A 23,714-nucleotide genomic window follows, 5' to 3' on the forward strand; every position below is an offset into this window, starting at 1 on the left:
GTTTGGATAGGATGCAGTGTCATAGTGAAGGGGGCAGGACTCTTTGGATTCTAAAGTGAATTTGATTGAACAAGATTTTTTTGTTTTTTTCAAACTATAAATCTTCTAAGAGCGAATTTTGTCAGCGCTTAGGAACATATAAGTGTATTGACATCCTTAGGCTTTTTCCTTTTATGAAAAATAAGCAAGCCTTTTCACATGGGGCATTAATATAATGCGCTCAATCGAAGTCATACGCTGGAGGTTAAGAAAAAGACTATTCATCTTCCTTCAGATTTCTTAAAGGCTGTTTGCCGTAGTGACTGCATTATGATTGACAGGTTGAACACTGGCATTACTAAACACAAGTTACCTTGGCAACAGCAGGACAGCCATCTCGGCGTACAGTTTCAATGCCTTTGGCATCAAACACAGGGTTTTTCTGATCCAAGCTTTCGTACATGTATCCAACGTAACGCTTCTTAGTCTGTAACACACATGGCAGGTACACCTGCACGAACACACAGACAAATTGTAAATAAAGCAATAAACAACCCTTGTAGAAAACCCATTTAAGATGATACTCTTATTCTTTGTATACCTACCTTCTCGAACTTCAGTTTGACGGGTTTAGGGTTGGTGGCAGTCACAGCCTCTGCAATTTCATTACCGATCTTAAATGCCTGTTCCTTGGTGGCTCCTTTCAACAACACAAACATGCTACACAAAAGAGAAAACACACAAAGGAAAGAAGTAGCATGAAAAATAATTCTCAATCAAAACAGTTTTTCAGTGTCAACCAACTCGTCTGTAAAGTTTCTCAATGTGAAATGTCTATGTGTTGTGACGTCAACTCTTTCAAAGGCACTTGTTTCTTAAACGCATACTTAAATCGTTAATATGTTATGAAATTTTAATTCGGATATAAAAGTTCTGTTTCATTTTTTTCAAACATTTGTGTAGTGTTAAACTGAAAGAGGAAGTTCTTTTCAACCAGCGTTTCAAAAGAAACGCCATCTGAAGTGGTCTATCGCTACACAAAGCTAATGGAATTGGGGTGTTGGCTTTTTTTCTTACTGCCAGAAGACAGTCCCCTGTAAGTAGTGCTTTTGGTTTTTAGTTTCACTGTTTGTCTTATTCGTTGGGTGTGCAAGTCACCAACTCTAACACACTCGTCTTGTACAGCATAACACAATTTAATCATATCAGTAACTTTCTTGCAAGCTTTTGGCTAGCTTGAAAAATCTTCACACGGTCGAAACATGATTTAAAACATTTAATGCAAATATTTTCAAGATCTGCAATGTATAAACTATTGGAAGATTGAAATGAAGAAGTGGCTTGATATATAATAAAAATATACAGTATATTCAATTAAATTGTGTTTTCTCTCGGAGTTGACAAGCCCAGAGCATATCTGTCAACACCCCTGTTTTGGCCGGGAATCTCCCCATGTCCACCCCCCTCCCGATGTGTTATTCATCCCGTAAACGCCCATATTTCAGTTATTTCTTCTGTGACAGTCCCGGAACACATTCGCGAAAAGACAGAGGGGGACCCCCTGGGACGTGTTTCCAACAGCCTGGCAGAGATCAGAACGCATACGGCGAACAGCCCCGGGAACCCCCTTTGAACGCAATCGCAGGTCTCCGGGACTTTGGTACCCAAATGTTGACACACATTGCACAGAGGTACCAGCACAGTGGGAAAGGCAGTCCAGTGTTTGTACATGAAATAGACCACATTCAGCTCTGGTGCGTGCATTACAGTTTAAACAAATGTTTTGTATAATTCTAATGTGTTGGCACACATTAAACTTGTGCCTTTGGTCTTTCAGTCAAAACTGCACACTTGTCATCTCATTCGCAATACAACTGCTATTAGCTGTAGCGGGTCACAGAAAGTCTTTAGACAAACAGCTCAAAGATGGCGGCGCCCACATCTACGCAAAAAATACGGTAAAGTCTGATGCTTTATTCTTACCTGTCTGTGTCTCCATAAACCACACGAGCTCCCCACTTTTTGGTGTCGTTCACCATCTTAATGGCTCTTTCCAAAGTCTCCCGAGCTTTGTGCACAATGCTGTCACCAACCTGAAAAGCAAAAGGGAGAGATTATACAGTAATAATTCATCCTTATGTTACAAAAGTGACTTTGGCAGGCTCAGCATTTTTACCATTTTCTACCTCTCTGGCAAGAAAAATGCTTCTACTGGAAAAAAACTGCTTTACAATATATTGTATTATTGGATTTTGCATTGCTTTCCACGGCTGTCTGTAACCCTGTCAGAACGGACCTATTAGTTGCAAACCACAGATTTAAATATGTACCTCAACACTGGGCATTCGTCCTGAGAAGTTGGCAGCGGTGTAACCAAACGTGACATTAGCAATGAGTTTAAGGCCAAGCTGCCTGGCGTTCAGGAGACGGATCAGAGCTTTGTCATTCTTGTACCCCTTCATGGACTGCTTTACCATAATCCTGGTCTTCAAAATCTCCTCCAGCATACTTGGTAGCACACCCTTTCGTACTGATGGCTGCATGAACACAGGTACACAAGTTGTGATCTCGAGTTAAAATCGCCACACAGTATACTAGGAGAGATGTAAAATACTGCAACACGGACAGTTTCGGCTTAAAAAATATATTAGAACTACCTTAACAAAGGCAACGCCATTGGGAGAAATCGTGATGTCATTTCTGAGCTGGTAAAGGAGGTCAGGAGGCACTCTGAGAGACGCACAACCAAACTTATACTCATCACACCTAGGAGACAATGTGGCAGGATTAATTAAACCAGCAAGTGGGACAAAATTCACCCCAAAACTATTATGATTTTAAGATTTTAAAGAAGGAAGGTAACCAAACAACATTGGACCCCACTGCTTCTATGGTATGGACACAAAGACACAGACCGTGATCGATATGAGATGTCATGTTAAAACATCAAATTAAGTTTAGTATTGAATTTTTTTCACACACTATTGTTTTACTGCCAGTTTTTATTGTTTTTAAGACATTTACTAATCCACTAGTTATATGCCTTACTTTTATCAAAGGCTGTAAGTGATATTGGAACAACTTAATTTGCACTGTATGCAGATACAGAAAAGGAAGATGTTTGTACAAGTTTGTGTTCATATAAAAAAGCCAAACATCTGCAGTAGTATAAGTGTGAATAAATGATGAATTGAATAAATTGAGAATGTACAATGTCAACTATTCCTTTAACATAGTTCTACTAATACAAAAGAATGCTTACGTTCCAAGATTCTCTACGTGTCCAAGGCAAGTTGAGAAACAGTAATTGTAGGCAATGACGATGGAGGGATACAGCGACTGGAAATCTAACACAACGACAGAGTTGCTATAGAAACGCGACTCTGGCTCCATGACAAGGGGGATGCATTGTGGGGCTCTCTGCTGAGCACGCTGTTGTGTGCTTGGAGTCACTGGGATGTAATTCATCGGCTTTGCAATCCTCAACATCATTGACTCCACACGGTACTGTAAGTTGAGAAGAGAGAGTTAGAACTGTATGGAGATTTGGACATTTAAGTTCTATTGACAATATAAATATATTATGCCTCGGCAAGTTTTAGAAGCATGATCAAATGTTATTAACCTTCATTTATTCTGGAAAAATCTAGAGAGTAATGCTGAGATTAAAAATCGATGTTTCAGAAGTGTCCAGGCCGAGGCGTCAACAGAAGCTCACAATAATAACAACAACAACTTACACCCAGGTGTTGAAATGGCATGTGACACAAAAAGTTAACATAAACATGGGGCACAGACCCCAAGGTGACACAAGTTCAAATAACGATTTTAAATGTACGCTGACCTGTGAGCCCCTGGTAAGCACATGATAGAACTGGATCCCAAACACACGTGCAAGCTCGCTTGTCCTTCCAATAATATCCTGCTGCTGCAGCAACTGGATCATCCCACACACACGGCTTACGTAGTGATCCACCACCTTCCACCTGATACAAAAAACAGCACAGGCCGACAGACATCAAAACATGCCAAATGCAAAAGTTATTTTACCGTATGTTTACCGTATATTAGTAATTCAATTGCACATCTGCCACCATTACATATTGTGCACCTCCATAGATAAAGGAAATCAATTATCTGTAAACAATGAACGATTGACAAAAATGATTTCCACCTGTGCACGTCTGTATTGTGGTCAAACCAGTCAGAGAGCGTGCGATGGCTATAGAGAGGAAAGCGCTGGTGGAGGAGGTGAAAAGCCACGTTCTCAAACGAGTAGTTATTTAATGCAGCCTGAAAACACATAAAAGCACTTCATTTAATGGAGAAAATCAAGTGTGTTCAAGATTGAACTCTGGGGGTATGAATGTCAACAGCACCTCGGTCTTCATGACCCTCCACAGGTTGAGGACAATGCGACCAACAATATGGAGTTCACTCATGGTGTCCGCCCCATATTCATCTTTCTCTGCCAAGAAACGATTCTCTTTTGCATCGCCTGTAATAAGTAATAATAAGAATGAGATTCGGTAGAGATTTGACTAAATATGACCCGTTAAAAGCTCTTAATGTTTTTAATAAGCCACTGCACCCACAAGACTTAAATTATATATGCCTTAATCTGTCAATGTCAAAAGGCAGCAGTCGGGTACACTGGTAACCTCACCTGGCACACGGGAAAGCTTCTGGCACAGGTCCACCCCTAGTGCTGATGCACGTTGCATAAGGTATCCCCAAGAGTGCATCTGGACCTCATAGCCAACCAGGATGTCTGGATCATACCTGTGGAAATGGGGACAAGAGATCGTTTGAGCGCTTCCGCAGCACAGAGGGCTGTAAATCTTTCTTATATGACCTAAAAGGTTCTGAAATTCTGAGGTCAGCATCATTAGATGCCCATTTACTACACAAAACTGGTGACTTATTTGAAACGCCTTCAGAAGGAAAATTTGTTCCCTTAACATTTTAAACTGTCTAAATATTAGCAGTCAAAATGATATCCCAAACACATTTCCACCTACTTTCTCATTAAGTTAGAAATCTCCTCAAACAGCTGCTTCTCATCGCGGGTGTAGGTAACTTGTAATCCTGTAACACCGGATCTAAACAGCAAGGGTGCTTTGCTCCTTGAGGCTGAGATGAGAACAAAACATTGTTGACAAAGACGTACTAAATAGTAAATCACATTGCATACTTGGACTATGTAATCCCTATAAAGTATCCTATTGAGTGCAACTATAACAAGGGCCAAGCTTCTCTTCTCTTTGAGAACAATACTATGGAGAGTCAATGGGGACTTATTTTGAAGTGAGCTACTCTAAGACAAAATCTAACATCAGTTGTTGCCTTTGTGGTTCCTAACAAAGACATACAGTTTATTTGGGGTACTGCCAATATAATGACCTACAAACACAACATAGATAAATAAAAAGAAAATCTCACCTTGTCCTGAAAAACAACAATCTTTGTCGATGACAATGGAGCCGGTTATCTGTGTGGTGATGGCACTGGGAAGAGTCGAATCAGAACTGAGGCAGTAGAATAAGGCACAAATTGGGTCAAACTCAGGGTCAGGCTCAAGGTCACGTCGAGTCCTCGCGTGAAGCTCCATAGTCATCAGTGTGAGGTGCTGTACCTACAGCAAGGGGGTTAAAGCGAGTTTAAACCCAATCACATTTCTTGAGACTGGGTTTAGGAATTCATCTGAAATGGCCAAAGCAAAAATGAAGAGGACTAACCCTAAAATGATATTGGGGCAAATGTATGGAAAACCATTTGTTTTCTTTTTATAACAAAAATGTCTTCTTTAAAATGAGCAGAACAAGGCTACTTTTCATTAAGGTTTGCCACCTATGCATTCAAGGAGCCTCTAGCATGGGTTTTTTAGTTCACCCAAACATGAAAATATCCTCATTATTTACTCACCCTCAAGTTATCTTAAAATTTTGTTATTTCTTTGTTTTTCCGTGAAACACAAAGAACCAAGCAATTCTGGGGCACTCTTGACATTCACAGTAGGAAAGAAACTACTATTGCAGTCAATGGTACCTCAGAGAAGCACACATGCTTCTAATATCTTTCTTTGTGTTCAAAAGAGAAGAGCAACTTGAGTATATGGAAATTATGACCGAATTTTCTTTCAGGGTGAACTATCCCTTTAAAGCGGTCATTGTTTCCATGGCGACACTTAATGCTTATCATGTGACACACCACAACAACAGCTCTGTACAGTAAGAGTGACGTGTTGTGCTTATTCTTGTGCTTAGGGATGGGCTTATTATTTTTTGTTCAAAATATTCACGTGTAAACTGTTTGATATATGATCACCATGGTAAATTATAAGGCAAACGCAAATAGGTGAACGCAATACAACTGCACTGGTTTTATTTAAAAACCGTGCATGCTGTCATTTAAAATAAAGTTGTCTTTAAAATAAAACCAGTTGCCTTTAAAATAAAACCATTGCAGTTGTATTGTGAGCACCAATTTGCATTTGCCTTCTTATTTACCAATGACCTCCCGCAGATCGGTCAGGGAGAGCCAGCGGGTCGGAGATGGCCCGCGGGCAGTACAATGCCCAGGTCTGTACTAGACATTCACAAACAGTGCACATCATCACCATCCACTAACCGATATCAGACCATTATGCAAAAAAACTTCCGATTCTGGTCCCTTGCCGGTCAATTGGTGCACCCCCAAATTCTTTTATAATGATTTCTCATAATTTGAATGTTTTTTATGGGCTTTGTATTGCCTTATTACGATAGGACAGTGGAGAGCTGACATGAAAGTGTTGGGGAGTGGGAGTGGCAAAGGACCATGCTAGCCGGGAAACAAAGCCTTTTCAATAGAGCTTAAAAAAGAACTTTCTTCAGAAATATCTTGAAACGTTTAAATAAGTTTAATCAAATCACCCACATTAATCAAACCAGTTCTTACTAAACATAGTCAAAACCAGGTCCTACCTCATGCAATGCTTTTGCCTCCTGCAAGTTCTGCATGCTGACTTTAAAACCATACGAATTGCAGATCGATGGACCCTCAATCTGAGAACTCTCATTCTTTGGAACATTCATAGCAGTAAACTGATTCTGTATGGACAATAATGAACATACTATAAAAGGCCTTAATCATTTAATGTTCAGTATTACAATATATTATATTACTTAGTTATGAATCATCTAAAGCTACAAAACCTAAGTCAAAATCAGTCTTTTATCTGACCTTCATTTGTGTGGTTAGCAGAACTCTTCGTAAAGCATCTTTGTTTTTATTACTTCTCTGATGTAGCCGCTGTGATCTGGCCTCCAGGTCTGCACAAGAAAAGATCCAAAAGAGATTGGACAGATTTGGCATAGTATAGTAACCAACCACAGCATATAAATTCTCATGCTCAATTTTTTTTAGAAATCTTTAAATTCAAGCTCTAAAAAAATAGTAGTATGCAGTAAAACTATACCATCATTGCTTGTTGGACTGCAGTTAGACCCATCATCATCAATGCTTCGCCTTCTCCTGAGAACTGGTGTGCTGTGGAGCAGGTACAAGGTTTTACCATCAGAAACTTGATCTTGAATAAAAGGCGATGGGCTCAAGAGGTCCCTTGGCTGTACATTTTCAGGTGATGTGCAATAGATATGAGACTCATCCATGTTGGGGGCAGTCAGTCTATCACACAAATCTTTCTTGTCTTCATCTTCTTTTAAGCCGGCTGGGCTTTCCTGCCATGTAGGAAGCTCAGGTGAGCATGAAGACATGATCTGGGCCCTTTTTACATCCACCTCCTGATCTTTGGCCTTAGTGTCTAAGAAATGCATCATACTTTTAGGGCTACTGTTAAATGGAGCTGCTTTAACTGGTGAGATTTGAAGTGGTAAACTCAATCCATTCTTTTTGTCACTCTGCAACTCTGAAACCTTTTTAGGCCCTTTATCACAATATTTTGAGTCCGGTGTTTGCAATTGTTTCTTCTGAGGGGAGGTCCTGTCACATGTGCTGTGCTTTAGCTCCACACATTTTGGGTCACCCACAGTAAGTTTTTTATCCCTCAGAAGGCACTCATATTGTTTTTTGGCCTGCAGCCAGAGTTGCACCCGTTCCCGGCTTGGAGCACTTTTGCAGGGAAGCATGATCACCTTCTGATCACTGCCATAAGATGGGTTTTGGTATTTGGTAGCTAGCGAAACCCTAGAACCATGGGTTGGTGTAGACCCAGCATTTGTCATGGCAGAAAATGCAACTTTCCAAAACTGCAATCCCTGCTGAGATATGTCGCCATGAAATTCAGCCAGTTGGTTTGCTAGCCTGGTTTCCAAAGTCAATTTGCGTCCTCCAACCTCCCTGAGAAAACAATGAGAATCACTGAGAAAACACACCACTCGAATGGATTTATTATAAATGTTGCCATTTCTTACCTTGGCTTCAAAGGAGCATCTGATGGGTCACTGCAGAACGGTTCCTGGTAGGTGGCTTCTGAGAGGTCCAGATCCATCAGAGTAGCCAAAATTTCTTCGCGGGTAGGCGGTGACATGAGAGGTTTGAGAATGTGAGTTCCTGCACTCTTTGAAGTCTGAACTCCATTTCTCAGTTGGGACAGTGAGCTGACAGACCGTGGGGAACTGTTTGGGGTTGCTGAACTGCCATCTTGGAGATCGCTACTTGGGGAAACACCATTATCCCCAAAAGATGCAGAAGTAATTGAAAAAAAGGGCTCTGGGTCAAATAGCATGTCTCTTTTTTCACAGTAAAAGTCTTGAAAATGGCTGAGGCCAATGATTTTACCAAGGGAGCCCCCCCAATCTTTGTTCGAGATCCTTTCTGAATCAAACAGGGGCAGAGATATCTCATTGGGAAAAACTTTGCTGTTCTCACAAGATGATTTGTCAAAGAGCTCTGGACTAACAGATCTATGGTAGCCCACCCCATGTTTGGCATCTTCATCAACCTCTAACACTTTTTGTGCCCTGCTTCCCAACCCTTCAACAAGGGCATTGATTGCCTCTTGACTGACATCACTGAGAAACTTTTGAGGTAAGTTTTTGTCAGTTAAAACAAACTGGTTGCCAGAATAAAGGCTGGAAAACTCTGTCTGTCCAATGGCATTAATATCAAAGTTATAATTATCTGGGAGCTCTGGGGATAAGCTATTCTCGATGGAGCAACAGCTATCAAGGCCAGGGTCAGGCATAAGGACAGGAATGCCATCAGAAAGATGGTCAAGTCTCACCAAATCTCCAGGTTTACATTGCTTGCTTTGCCTGCTTATGGACTCCTTTGGCACTTTGGTTCTTGAAGATCTTGATTTCCTTGTTGTTAACGAAGGAGGTCTTTTCCGTTTGACTGTTTTGGAAACATCATTCGGTTGACTGGTGGAAGACTCAGTCACATGAACACTTTCCTGTTGTACCTGTTCTGCCTTCAGTTGCCTCTTCTGGAGAAGCTCCTTCAGGACAGCCAGCCCAGAAGGCATCTCCGGTACACATATTATTCCATTCTTAGGGATGGATGATAATACGAGATCTCTATGAGATCCATCTTTAATTGCTTTCTTATCAGTAGGCGAGGATATAAAATTAACAGGCTCTGACAGAGAAATTGGATTATCTTTCTTTTTTGTTGAGTGTCTTTTTGATTTCATGCTCGTTTTTGCACTTGACTGTGAATGCTGTATGGTCCTCGGGATCTCTTCCTGGCTGGTGACCTCAGATTTTAAATTGCACTCGTCTGTTGTGACAGGGCCATTTAGACCTAAGCTTTGCGATCCTGAATTAGATCTGCTGTAAGTGATGACAGAACATGGATGCCCCACAGTTTTTGTAGCTTCTTCAGTCAAGGGATTAAGGGCAATCTGCACCTCTTGCTTATTTGAGGCAATGGCATTCAACACCTCAAAAACATCAATACCCCGATCTGTATTTTTTTCAGTGCTGGTGCTGACTGTTTGTGAATCAAAACAACTGACAGTAGCATCCTCTTGACTACTTTGTAAAGAACTGGGGTGCTGAAAAGGAGTTATGCCGTCAGATGAGGATTCAAGAGGTGAATTGTCAACTGGAAGTGAAGTCTGTGAGTTTTCACTTCCTTCAGTTTTCTTTTTGTTCACCCTCCTGTTTTTTTGAATGGTAGATGTGCCATCTCCAAGAACAGTCTTTTCAATACTTTTAAAATGTTTATTTTGTCTCCTTGAAGCTGTTCGATTACTTTTCTTTTTCGAAACCCCTGTAGAATCACTGACCAATATTTTCTTTGTGCTACTGCAGCATTTTTGACTTGCAGCAGAGCTCTTTTTAGGCCTGGATGTTATGCTTCTGTCTCGAGGGCCTATTTTGTATGGCTTGGGGGTCAATGACTGATAGAGTGAACCAAGACATGGATCATTAAGGGGGTTTATGAGATGATCATTTGAATTTGATTCCAATAAGGGGTCAGTAGGTGACCAACATCGAGGTGGTGTCGAATCAGTAGGACTAGGAGCACTTTCAGACAAATAACCCAACTCCACCATTACATCAGAGTACTCTGTAGAGTGATCATCAGTAAGATCATTATAACAAGGCCAGGGATAGGGTAATTTGGGCAAAGTAAATGCTGCTTTAACATGCCTTGGTCTTCTAGTCTGTCTAGCTCGGTCAAATTTCAACTTTGGGGAGGTACTCACCCTCTTAGATGTTAGATTGACCTTGGTTTTTGTTTGTTTGGGGCATTTCTTGACTTTTGGCTCAGGAAGAGGGTACTTTATTGCTGTAGACTCTGGGACCTTAGGCCAAAATTCTTTGGGAGGAGCAAGCTTTTGGTATTCATCAAGCTTTTCTGGTGTTAAAACTGTGCAAGTTTCATCTGCATTTATTTTCCCAATCTTCACAAGCATGTTCTTCTGACCTTTGAACCTGTTGATGATTATATATTTGATGATAACTGGTGGCTCTTTTTTGGAGAGCCTTCTCTTTTTTTGAATGTGGTTTTTCTCTTTCAGGCCTTCGTTGGGCACCAAAGATTGCCTGAAAGAACGAGAACTTAAATGATCTCCGTCTTCAGTGTCACGGCTCATTTTCCTTTTTGTTCGCAAGGTATATTTGCTACCTGGCAAACTGGACACCTTGGTGCGAGCTATTTTTGTGGGAGTAACTGCAAGTTTATCCTCTACCGAGCTCTCCGATTTTTTAACACTTGAAGAATCTGACGTTTCCATGTTTACTTTACTATTTGTTTCCTTTTCATTGAGAGAGGCTGGAGTGATGGCAGAGAAGGGTGGTGCTTCCTCTTTTGTAGTAGTTGGGGTCCTCAAAGGACTTGTCCCTTTTTGACCTAATGTAGTTCTCTTTTTGGTCAACTTTAATCTTGACCTCCGCTGCTCAGGATCTTCCATAGTACAGCAGCCCTCACCACTCTTACTCCAGATCGTTTTTTTGACCGGTCTGGTTAGACAGTTAGAGAGGACGACACTAGGAAAAAACTTATAGTGTGCCTCCTGCTGAGCCACAACAGTCCTCTCGGTTTTATTCTCTTGGTAGTCCTCATACCTTATTTTCAGTTCACCAACATCTCCCTCTTTACTGCCCTGTCCTGTTTCGCCTTCTTGAGGGGCCAAAGGTTGGCTCTCCCCCCTTGGGCTTGGTGTCTGGTCAAAACTCCTTATCACAGAATTTCTGCAGTCTTTAGGACTCAGCTCTTTGTCAGTATTGGTGGGGCAGTTTATCAGCTCTGAATAACATACTGAGAAGCCCCTGTGATTCTCCATGATGGAGATGTGGTTCCTTTCCACATTTTTAATACTGCCATACTTTTTTCTACACTGGACAATTTTAGAGTTTCCAAACATTAAACCATCAGGTTCAGATTGGTTAAGGCCGGTGGCCTTATTTTCATTGGTGTACAAAGGGTGAACACCTATTTTGTCACCACCAATTTGAGATATATTTGCAATGTTGCAAGGGATTGGGTGTTTAACTGGTGGGATATATGGAATCTCTTTATTAACTCTTAATCCGGTTGAACATTCATTTGTCTGTTTATTTTTTAAGTGGTTTTCGGACGATTCCTCTTGAAGTCTTCGCTCAGCACATTTGTACTCGAGGACAATTTTGGCAGAGGAGGGTGTCTCTGAGAGAAAAGCTCCATTTGGAAACACATTTCTGCTACCAAGTATCTTGTCTGTTACTTTTAGAGACGAATGTGTCATAGATCCTTTGTCTGTAAGTGATGAATCTGCAAATAAATAAAAACAGGTAAACATCTCTGTACAAACAATGATCATAACCTTTTCTACACTTCAATAAATGTATGCTTACCACTGTTCTCATCTGCAGCACCATCTAACTGTGGAATAGACAAATCAGCAGGAAAAGAAGTGTTTCCTTTCCAATCCATCTCCTCATCTGATGAGGCCTGCTGCTCATCGCTGGAGCTTTCGTTTGCTTCTTTCATGCATAATCTATGCAGAAAGATAACACAAATACTGCCTAAGTAACGTCACAGATATAAATAAATATTCATTTGTACTGTTGTGGACCAGCCTGTTGATAGATCATCAGAAGTTGCGTTAACCAAAAATGATCAAAAGGTTATGCTTCATTTTGATGGATTATCATTTTTTTATTGCCCGTTTTATAATTTCCATTCATCAGAACGTGATTGTGAGTGGCAAGTGGTAGGCTATTACTTCTTCCCTCAATGTGTGTTTCCTAATCATTAACTTTCTTTAATGTCTGGTCAATTTTTTTTTAATACACGCATGCTGTCAGCGGAGACCCGTGGTGGAGATGCATCTGTCACTCACCCTGCGTGTCGCACAGGCGCGCAGTGGTGCGTTCTTTAGAGTGATTTTTCCCTCGGAAAAGTGACTAGGGTCTATTTGGATAAGCATTAGCTTTCAGTGAGTGGAAAAATGTTCTCTCTCGGCATCTTCTCTGTTCAGTAAGCGATAGAAGCAGGGGGGGGTTGTATTGTCATTTTCTTCAGCCAAAAGGTCTGCACAAGTATTTTAAGTGCACCACATGACACCAATGTAGCTAATCACATGACAATAATATTGAGCTTCAGGAAAAATATGGATTTTGGTTGAACAAAAAATGCCCCCGTCTTGCGATCCCAATGCTACAAGTTGTAAGCAACTTGAGGCTGTAATTGGTGTCTCAAGTATTGAGCAAAGGCTGTGAATACTTATGTACATGTGCTTTTTTATTTTTAATAAATATGCAAAGAGTTCAAACAAACTTCTTTCACGTTGTCAATATGGGGTTTTGTTTGTAGAATTTTGAGGAAAATAATGAATTGAATCCATTTTGGAATATAACTGTAACATGACAAAATGTGGAAAAAGTGAAGCGCTCTGAATACTTTCGGGATGCACTGTAAATATCCATTTTCTCTTTGACAGATACTTTGCATTCATCCCTTTTAGGAATGCTTTTCAAAGGCACAAACATGACATCTAGAACGCGTGATTCTTGTTTGCCCAAGGACCAAAAAAAGACGACGCTGTTATCTTGATTCTGGTTGGCCAAACGAATCCAGGTGCTGGACCAAAGACGTTTCAGATGCTCAGACGCAAAGACTCCCACCAGAAAAAAACTCTTTGGATTTACATTTGGATTCACACAAATCACCTATTTTCCATTCAAAATGGCAAAGTTAGCAGAAGGGCGACTAGTTTGCAGGTATAATTATTATTATTTTATATTTAGTTTATTAGATATAGATTATATTAATTTCTTTCTACCTAATTATATTCTGCTTTACAATGGATGCATTTGTACGATCATCACAAGTAGAGATATGAGTTTCCAGTGGTCTTATTCTCAAAGTTCTCAATAACGTCACAAGATAATGTTGTGAAGCAGTAATTTTTCAATGTCTATGTTGATTTAATACGATCTGCTGAATGTGTTTCTAGTCAGACAGAGTTTAAGATGGAGTCAGAATAAGCATCTAAACGCAACTTTGATTTCCTTCCTCAATTTACTTTGCTCATTATAATATATAATAACTTTGTCTCCTGCCTGCCGTTCTTCCCTTTCATCTCTGGTAGTACACGTGTAAGTCTGCAGGATCATTTTGGTGTCCCACCAGGATGGAAAAACACTACGGTATCATTTTGGATCAATAACAAGATAGTATATTATATCAGATATATCACTGTGTTTACCTGTAATGTTTAATTTTAGGATGCTAAATTTAAACCAGATTAAGCAAACAATCTTCATTCAATTTTGGTCACCTTCGCCTGGCGGAGTGTTCTGAAATCTCACTGTCCCATCTTTGTGACATGATTATACTGAGCTCTGCCTCTTCTTTCTCTAGTTCAGGCCCCGCCTCTTCATCATCACTGTTATAGATGCCACTCCCAGACAAACATTGCTGGTTCAGAGCTGCAAAATCAGTCAGTTCCTCAAGCAAATCCAGCATAGGCTGGTCTTGAATGCCTTCTGTAAAAATGTGATAAATAACAAGTAATAAGTAATACATGAAAAATACATGAAAAATGCACAAAACATCATGCTGTTTCAACTGCCTCTGAAAATGATATCTGCTTTGAATGATTCAATACCGAGTATTGCTGACTGGTTGGAGTTTTGAGAGAGAGGGAGGAAGGTATGGCTGTTTTCTAATAAATTCAAAATGGCCTCTTCATCAACAACTGCCACCTCAGTGTCTTTGCCATCAGGCCGTTTCATTTCTGTATGGAGAGAAGAAATAAAGCATAAGAAATATTAAAAGCACTACAGCCAAACTGCCAGTCAGACAGCGTGGAGGAAGGCCACAGTACTCTTTTTTTTTTTCCCCCTGTGTTCAGTCTTTCTTTTTTCTGTCATTGCCATAAGGAACAGATTCTGTGAGTGTGGGTTAGGGCTGCTTGTCACCCTGTTGAGTTAAACTGAAATGGTGGGGATGGCTGTGGCACAGGAACTTGCAGCCCGCTTCAGGGGAAAAGGGGTTTAATTATAAGCAATTTTTTATGCATGTAACATAATTTCTTATAAACAGTGTGCCAGTGCTTCGTGTACCACTACTGAGGATAGCAAAGTGCCACTACAGATTGTGGAAGTATGTTTATGGTAGAAACCATCATCTTATTTTTATTATTTTAGCAGCTGAAAAAATTCATTGACCTCACCTTTAATCGCATCGTGGTGAACATCCACTTGGCTAGCAGGTATGGAGGGCAAATCATCTGGGCTCAGGACTACAGGATGGAGGGAAAGGTCAGGAAAAGAATCTTCATTCGCATCAACTTCAGAACCAGCCTGAGTCCTGCAGTGCAAAGAAAGCCAGACAAATATCACCATTATCTTTCACTGGGCTTTGCATTCACTTCTTTTCTCACATCAGCATTCCTCGTCCCAGTCCTTTGATTCCAAGTCCCCAGAGAACAGAAATTCATGCTTTCTGCTTTTATGTCTCTTCATCGTTTAACATTATCATTGCAATATTTTTACAGCATACTTATTTCTAGAAACAGCATGATGCATTTAGAACCACTGGTAGAAAAATGTATTTCACCATGAAATCTAAAATTACAATTCCTATATTTTTATGGAAAACTGCTGTGTTTATTATAAATTATTTATACGTGCTGGTCATTTTTATTTATTTATGTGCCCTCATAATTTTTTACGACAATATTGTTTTCTTTTGTTGGTCCGTCTAAATTTGGTGCAAGTTTAGCCCAAAAATAGACGTCAAAATGTGGTCTTTTTTTTGTCCATGGACGTCAAATTGTTTTTTCTTTTCTATAGGTCGATTTGTTGGTCATTGTACATATTGTAACAGATAATGTTAAATAAATATAAAGATATATTTAAACAAAGCGTGCATTAATGATGGCAAGTTAATGTGCAGTAGAGATCACCAGCCAACTTACCCACCCAGCACCAGACGTCATTTTGACGTCTTTTTTGGGGCTAAATCAAGTCGGCCCGTCCATGCCGTCTTTTAGCCCAAAAATCGACGTCAAAATGTGTTCTTTTTTTGGTACGTCTAAATTTGGTGCAGTTTTAGCCTAAAAATCGACGTCAAAATGTGGTATTTTTTTTGTCTATCTAAATTTGGTTCAAATTTAGACGAAAATGGATGTCAATATTTTTTTCTTTTTTTGCTCCGTCTAAATTGGGTCCAAATTTAGACCAAAAATAGACGCAGAATCGTTTTATCTTTTTAAAAGGTCGATTTGTTATTGATATTGTAACAGAAAATGTTAAATAAATATAAAGATATATTTAAACAAAGCGATGGCAAGTTAATGTGCACTATATCACCAAAACTTATTTGCGTATCGTTGGATTGCTTTAATATTTGCTAAGTACCGCAAATGTTATTTATCTTTAATATGTTCTCTGTATGGAACTTTACATCTGATCTTTATAAGTCCCATTGTTATTTTTATTGTGTACTGCTATTATACGTAGAATTCATGGCGGAATCTTTCCAAAATGCAATGCGCAATGACGTAGTTTCCTGAACTCACGGAGCTGCAGTGCAGATAAATTTTTTAATGCTTTACTTTTTTGGTTATTTGGTAGTATATCACAATGTATAATCGTATAAATGTACAGTAAAATATTCAAAAATAAAAAATATATAATATTAAAAACTTCTGTCAGAAGTTCTTGCTCGCATGCCCAGACAGCGAAGGACCTGGGGTCTGTGACCATGGTGACTGACCATCGCGCGCACACAGCCCTGACTGACTTCTCTGTTGACACCACGTACTGCCGTTTTTCTGAGGTAAAAATATTTTTACTTTATTTAAATTCATTCTAAAACATGAGCCCACAACTAAACAAATAACATACTATGTACAAAAGTAATAATAATAGTACAAATTAATTAAGAAATAAACTCTCTTCTCTATTTTTTCAGTGACGATTTTCAAGTGGTGAACTAATCCTGCATTTTTCTCAGTCTGTTTCGCATGGTATAAATAGCCTAATTAAAAATCGACACTAACACTGCTGCTCCTCAGTTTATCTCTAATATGCCTAAAAGATGCAGAAGATAGTGATGTCAAAACGGCATTAATTGTTTCAATTTCTCTATTTATTTAAAATACGAGACTGTGTTCCACAAAATAACAAAACAGGAAAGTAAGCAAACAGCTTATATTGTGAGTTGACGGAAGTCGCGGCTGGTTCCGTGATAAACCATGTATCAACTCTAATTACTTTTATGCAGTGAAAACAACACAAGTGTATCTTTGTCATTACAGATGCAGTCTGTGCCGCTGAACACACGATAACCAAAGCTGTGAGAGACCTTAAACATGCCCCTGGATGATCTGGCGGTAGCGGGCACACTGATTTTGTATTTATTTTGGTTTATAATCGATTTACAATTATTTGTATGTAATAATAATAATAAATGTTTTGTTGTTGCTTACTTTTTTGTCAGTTGTCTTATTTTAAAATTATAATAATGTATGATGAAATAATGAATTTATGCTTAATTCAAGTCTAAAAAAATACCACGACTTCACCTCGACCAAATTTAAAAACGGACGTCTTTTCACCTTTGACTTTTCAACCATATTTGGACGTGGTTTGGACGTCTGGCAGTGACGTCTTTTTAACGTCTATTCGACGACTTTTTGCTTGGTGTGTATGCACTAAAATATACTCTCACTGCCTAAAAGGTTCAATGTGTAGTCTAGAGCTACGGTCAACGACTGGTTGAGAGTTTAGCGGAAATACATTATGATCCTGCTTGCAAATGTCTATTCAAAATCCTGATAAATTTAAAACTGAAGTTAAAACACATTTGTGATTATTTGTCGGCAAATTTAGGTCACAGGTTGTGATATAGTTTGTGGTAACAGGGACGGATTCTATCAAACCATTTCTCAAAATTGCAGTTAATCTACAGCTCTGTTGGAACTGGTCTCCAAAGCAAAGCTGGATGGCATCACTCTGTGTTAATTAGTCTTCTGCCTAATGACTTCAGCTTCTACACAACTGTCAGGAGACTGAGTATTGATTAAAACATCTCACTGAAATCTCTTTCCTCTCTCAAATTCTACTGAACATTACTTCACGGTGTAAATGCAGGAGTTTGACAACCACATCTACAGGTGTGACTCTCAAAGTGTTTATTTCCAATAATACATGAGAAAAGAATACCGTCCATTTTTTCATTTGTGCAAAAATTAAGTAAAACCTGTAATAGGCAGCAGTAGCATTGACTGAAGTAAAAATGACAACCTTTAAGGCGCATACAGCCTGAAATTTTCGTATTAAGCGCTCGTTTGTGCGGTGTCTCTTAATTCTCAAAACGCCTCTCAAAACACTTGCTATGGATGTGAAAATCGAAAATGACGGATGCAAATTTCAGAGGCAGTGTGTAAATGTGATTGGCACAGCGTGAGGATGTATTTATTTTTTAATGTGCGGACATTATGGGCTCAATGTGCAATGGCCTTTATACTTGGAAATGACAACAGTTACTTTTTTGTTCATTGTAATTTTATTAATGTTTTTATACTTTAGTTTCATTAAACTATTAGCAGTGAAAATAGATTTAGACCACTTTAAATGTTGATTGCTTTTAGAATGTGAAGAGACTTAAAGTGTTTATGAAACCATTACATACCCTAGCTTTAACTAAAAAGTATTTCAAGCTGCAGTAAAGCAGTAACCCAGACAAACAAACATATCATTAAGAAAAATACTACACATTTTACTCACACGTCAAATTCATTTTCTGTAAGAATTTCCTTAAATCTCTTCATCAGGATTCTTTCACTTTCTGCAAACTCCACAAAGCCTCGATCTGAAACGGTATTCAAAGAGACAGAGGTATGCACCACACCTATTTATTAATAATAAGTGTTGTAGATTACAAAAACATGATGTTAAAAAATAACCATTTATTCTTTTTTTTCTATATTAAAGCATAAAACCTTTAGGGTTCAATTATTTTATTTAAAAGGATAGGTTGCCCAAAAATTAAAATGTATATATTTGTTCAGTAACCAAACAGATAGTAGGGAAAATTATGTAAACATTATGTAACCGTGTGTGTCTCTTACCCTGTGACTCAGGCACGTCAATTAAAGAGCTTTCACTTCTCTCCTGGCGTCGCTGTTTCTCATCCTCCCAGATGGCCTGAAGACCAGGGTTTCTCCCAATCTGATCTGAAGTGAAGTAGAGGATTTAGGCACACACATCAACATGGGTCTCTTTTACAAATACATCTCAAACACAATGCAATGCTTTATTTCACTTAAATAGAACATAATATGGAAGTTTGTATGTATAATTGTTCTGTCCAAAACGTTAATTCTGAATTTACTTTATCATGCCATCCCAGATGATTTCAAATATGAGTTCCCAGATTTCTTGTGACTCGTTTCCCTGTGATATTAGACACGTAAGAACCAGATTTTAAGTCATCAATGTGTCACCGAATCTGAATTAAGCTCTTGGTTGAGTATGTTTTGGTTTCAATTTAGCTAAATATGCTCACTTTATCACACACTCAGAAGACATTTACAATCCCACAGGTTGCGCATGGATTTGGAATGGATCTGTGAAACACATGATGCATCATGTAAATTCTAAATTAACATACAATGGGGGCTTTGACAATTAGATTTAAATTCCATTTTATGCCAATTTTCTCCAAATCATTTTTTACCCAACTCTGGCATGCATCAGATGGCTATGCAGCTCACAAATGTGACCCTGGACCCCAAAACCAGTCATAAGGCTACATTTTTTAAATTGAGATTTACACATCATCTGAAAGCTGAATAAATAAGCTTTCCATTGATGTATGTTAGGATAAAACAATACTTGGCAGACTATCTGAAAATCTGAGTGTGCAAAAAAAATCTAAATATTGACAAAATCGCCTTTAAAGTTGGCCATCACAAGCACTGTAGCAGGATATTGGTAAAAACATACAGGTCTGTTGTGGGAAGTAGAAGAACCAAAAAACTAAGCTTTACATAGATTCCAAACTTCAGTGGGTTAATCCTCAAGAGCGGGCAGCAGCAAGCAAGGTTTGTAGTCGTGTTTTTTTGTTCACTATTCTGCTGCATCCACTCACGAAAGTAAACTTTTGATATATTTACCATTGGAAATTGACTAAATATTAAAATATTAATGTAGCTTGATCTTTATTTAAAGGTCCAGTCAGTAATATCTAGCGGCAAGGTTGTGAACTGCAACCAACCGTTCACTCCAACCCTGCCCTCCCTTTCAAAACACAGCTGACAGAACATGGCGAATTACATGCAAGGGGACCCGCGGTGTATAAATAAAAATAGCGAATTCTTAGGTAATTAAAACAAAACGCTTGATTGTGTAAGATCTTTATACACCTCTGAAGACATAGCTTTGTATATTATATTGCATACATATTATCCCAAAAATAACACACTGGACCTTTATCTATCATTTTGACCAAGGGTCAACAATGTATCCACTGAACACATTTTTTTTTTAATCCATACCCTCAATCTCTAGTCGGTTGAGAACATCCGCAGCAACAGCATCAACTTCCAGCTCGCATACACTCATACGTTCCACCTCCTCTAAAATCAGAGAACTACACAAAACGGACCCAAAGAGATGAAAGTTAAAATGCATTCATATTTACATATTATTGTAAACGTTTGTTATACGGCATGAAAACACACACACACACACACCTTGGTATGTTGTCCTCCCCCCAGCGAGTGGACATTGTATCCCTCAGTACACTGTCATCATGATTCTTCCATGGGATGGTGCTGTCCACTTTACTGGACGACTCTTCTCCGACTGAGAGAGAGAGAGAGTTAGTGGAAGGCTGCCTCTATTGATTTGTATTCTACCCCATCATAAATCTAATTTGTTTAATATATACTTATTATGAAGTTCCTGGGATACCGATTGGTTCCCTGAGTCAAATGAGCTCACCCCCTAGTCGCTACAACACTGTGCTGCAAAGATTCTGCAAAAGCACCACTAATAACACTTAATTAATGAATGTTCAGTGCTTATGGAAATATGACAGAAACAAATCGATTCAAGGCTTTTGAGAAACGATATCGAATCCACTGCACCGATTTTGTTGCCCAACCCTACTTATAATGTTAATTTTATTAAATGATATATTGATTTTTTTTACTTTCCTTTGACACCTATAATTAAGCAAACTGTTCTGTAAGACTTGTAATTGGTTAATATTTACAATTAAACAGCACATAGAACACAACAATGCTACCACCTTAACATGCTTTGGTATTTTCAGGGTTTTTTGTTGTCTTTTTCTGCCTTTTAAAACCAAAAAAAAAGTAGAAAAATAATCGGTGGTAAAACACTACGCTCGGTGAAGCTTCGCTTTGAACCTAGAACCTTTAATTCGAGGTTATGCAAAAATGGCGGACAATTCACATTCATGTCAGTGTGAAGCCTATAGAGATGATGAGCAAAGAAATGGGACGTCCAACTGGATTTGAGCTTTACATCATATGCCTTCACAAATTATGTTTAAACAGATATATATAAAGCGTTTGGCTCCAAAAGGAGATAACTTTCACAATAAAAACATGATAAAAAATACTGTATCTTCATTTTTACTGTTTATTATTTGTAATTCTTTATTACGGTTTTAGAAGAGAATTGTCACAATGTCCCTTACCTGCAAACGTATATAATATGTATTGAATGAATGAATGGTTTGATTTTTTATTAAAATAAAAAAGCAATTAAATAAAAAAAACCTCATGGCGCTTCTGTAAAAATGAACGTGGGTACAACCCGGGGGAAGGAGTCTATTGCACCTTGTATAACATATTCTAGAGACAAACAATGAGTTTGTTTATGATTCGTATTTTGAATTGTAATTCTGTTGGTTTCATGTGGTCATCTGTTAGAAAATAATTTTGAAACTGATGAGCAACACCTACTGTTCGTTGCTGCACTTACAACCAGTCAAATCTTATTTCACGTCATAAAAGAAAAGAAAGAGCGCTTCAAACAGGAAAAAACTGAATTTGGGAAAAAATTAAACCCTAGAAAGGGGCCCTAGAAAGTTGTGGATACAACAGTTCTTTCTGGTTCTCTAATCTAATTGGTTGAGAGCCATTCAATATTCCACCAGGATCGCCACGGGAACCAACTGTTGAAAGGCTTTTCACTGACTGTTTGTTTCACTCTGCCACTAAAATAACTCGGACTATGCTGTCCTTGCAACCTTGTTCAGGAGTGGCCGCAAGCCCAGAACCTGTTTCTGACATGGCTCTGGTCACAATTCCGGTGGCCCTTGAGTCGTCCGTTCCTGGACTCAATTCCGGTGGCCCTTGAGTCGTCCGTTCCTGGACTCAATTCCGGTGGCCCTTGAGTCGTCCGTTCCTGGACTCAATTCCGGTGGCCCTTGAGTCGTCTGTTCCAGGACTTCTGCCCCTTGTGTCAACTCTGCAGGTTGTGGCTGCTGCCCTGTTGTGTGTTTGGGCTGTACATGGTTCATCTGCTTTCAGAGGCTGTACCTGAACCGGCTTAGCTCCCTGCCTGCGGCAAGATGGGCACCCTGAACCTTCTTGTACCAATTGTATCGGGCAAGATGGCTGCTCTGAATTTTTCTGTGCCCTGGAGTCCTGCCCTGCCTGTGCTCTGGCGTCCTGGCTCCCTGCTGCTCCGTCGCCGGCTCCATCCTGGTGCTCTGATGCCCCGCCGCTGGCTCCGCCTAGGTCTTTGGACACTCTACCACTCCACATGCACTCCACATGCTCCACATACATACCTCCCCCGTTCCACCTGAACTATGTCACAATCACCAGCTGGGGTGCCCTCAAAGGTCCACTAGAGGGAAATCCACACCTAGACTGTTGCCTTTCTACTGGACTACATTACCCATAAACCCTTTCCACCACTCATTACCAAGATTACTTTAACCTGTGTCCTGTTAACTGTTGTTTGTCTGCTCTCAGTCACTCATTGCAAAGTCTTGTCTAGAGTCACACTGCAATTCTTAACATTCTCTTGGTTTGGTTATTTTGTAAGTTATTAAACATAATAAAACAAGACTTGGTTCTAAGGTTGGCACAACCAAAACTAACACATTTTTCTGTCGTATCATCTACTAGTGAACTCTCAATTTTGTTGCAAGTCGAAAGTCTGGCTATGATTGCTTTTCGAGTGCACAAGTAGCTGTCTGCATTACCTGTCGCATGACTCTTTCGGAACTTGACAGCGGCAAGATTGATCATGTTCATGCCGTAGAGGTTGTAATCGATGAACAGCTGCAGCAGAAAGGGAATATGAGCTTCATGGGGCTGAAAACTTTTATTCATCACAGCACCACCCTGCAGGAGTTCACACACCCTGCAAAGAGATCAAAGAATGCAATGTATGTACGTTAGGCTCCGTAACAGCGTGAAGGTTTATACAGGGTAAGAACAGCACTTTTCCATTAGAATTCAGTTAGTGTGTAACAGCTTTAAGAGCTCAAAATAGATGCAAACTATGCCCGGGCTAAACATTAACCCACATTCCATATCATACAAACACTGCTAAAATCACAAGAACCAAAACATCAAAATCAACAATATTTTATGGGTTGTATTTATTCTTTTATTATAATTTATCATAGTAAAAACTAATATGACAAATAAATACAAAGAGGAACAAAGATGCACACTTCATAAGTTTTTTTTCTCCCACCTATTTTCGAAAAGTGCATCCCTAACGTTTCAAAAGCCATGTTGGTCAACACAAATTTACAAGCAGGCATATGAAAGCAACAGCCTGTTTGTTAGA

At 39.2% G+C, this 23,714-nt stretch overlaps 1 protein-coding gene across 1 annotated transcript in view; it reads right to left on the reverse strand.

Annotated features, from left to right (window-relative positions):
- rev3l (REV3 like, DNA directed polymerase zeta catalytic subunit) overlaps window positions 1–23,714 on the reverse strand; it is a 42,988-nt gene that overhangs the window by 7,073 nt on the left and 12,201 nt on the right. The window contains exons 4-28 of the mRNA XM_079474300.1: window positions 23,119–23,279; window positions 20,624–20,735; window positions 20,426–20,520; window positions 18,998–19,102; window positions 18,654–18,738; window positions 15,092–15,228; window positions 14,525–14,653; window positions 14,195–14,402; window positions 12,267–12,409; window positions 8,394–12,183; window positions 7,439–8,319; window positions 7,204–7,292; window positions 6,945–7,070; window positions 5,422–5,614; window positions 5,001–5,112; window positions 4,646–4,761; window positions 4,359–4,477; window positions 4,154–4,272; window positions 3,824–3,965; window positions 3,242–3,486; window positions 2,637–2,745; window positions 2,310–2,516; window positions 1,963–2,072; window positions 585–699; window positions 353–490 (exon numbers count right to left, since the gene is read on the reverse strand). Of these exons, the coding sequence (XP_079330426.1) occupies window positions 353–490; window positions 585–699; window positions 1,963–2,072; window positions 2,310–2,516; window positions 2,637–2,745; window positions 3,242–3,486; window positions 3,824–3,965; window positions 4,154–4,272; window positions 4,359–4,477; window positions 4,646–4,761; window positions 5,001–5,112; window positions 5,422–5,614; window positions 6,945–7,070; window positions 7,204–7,292; window positions 7,439–8,319; window positions 8,394–12,183; window positions 12,267–12,409; window positions 14,195–14,402; window positions 14,525–14,653; window positions 15,092–15,228; window positions 18,654–18,738; window positions 18,998–19,102; window positions 20,426–20,520; window positions 20,624–20,735; window positions 23,119–23,279 (7,786 nt within the window). The remainder of the gene's footprint in view (window positions 1–352; window positions 491–584; window positions 700–1,962; window positions 2,073–2,309; window positions 2,517–2,636; window positions 2,746–3,241; window positions 3,487–3,823; window positions 3,966–4,153; window positions 4,273–4,358; window positions 4,478–4,645; window positions 4,762–5,000; window positions 5,113–5,421; window positions 5,615–6,944; window positions 7,071–7,203; window positions 7,293–7,438; window positions 8,320–8,393; window positions 12,184–12,266; window positions 12,410–14,194; window positions 14,403–14,524; window positions 14,654–15,091; window positions 15,229–18,653; window positions 18,739–18,997; window positions 19,103–20,425; window positions 20,521–20,623; window positions 20,736–23,118; window positions 23,280–23,714) is intronic.

The sequence above is a fragment of the Barbatula barbatula genome, assembly GCF_947034865.1.
Source record: "Barbatula barbatula genome assembly, chromosome: 15".
Classification (NCBI taxonomy): Eukaryota; Metazoa; Chordata; class Actinopteri; order Cypriniformes; family Nemacheilidae; genus Barbatula; species Barbatula barbatula.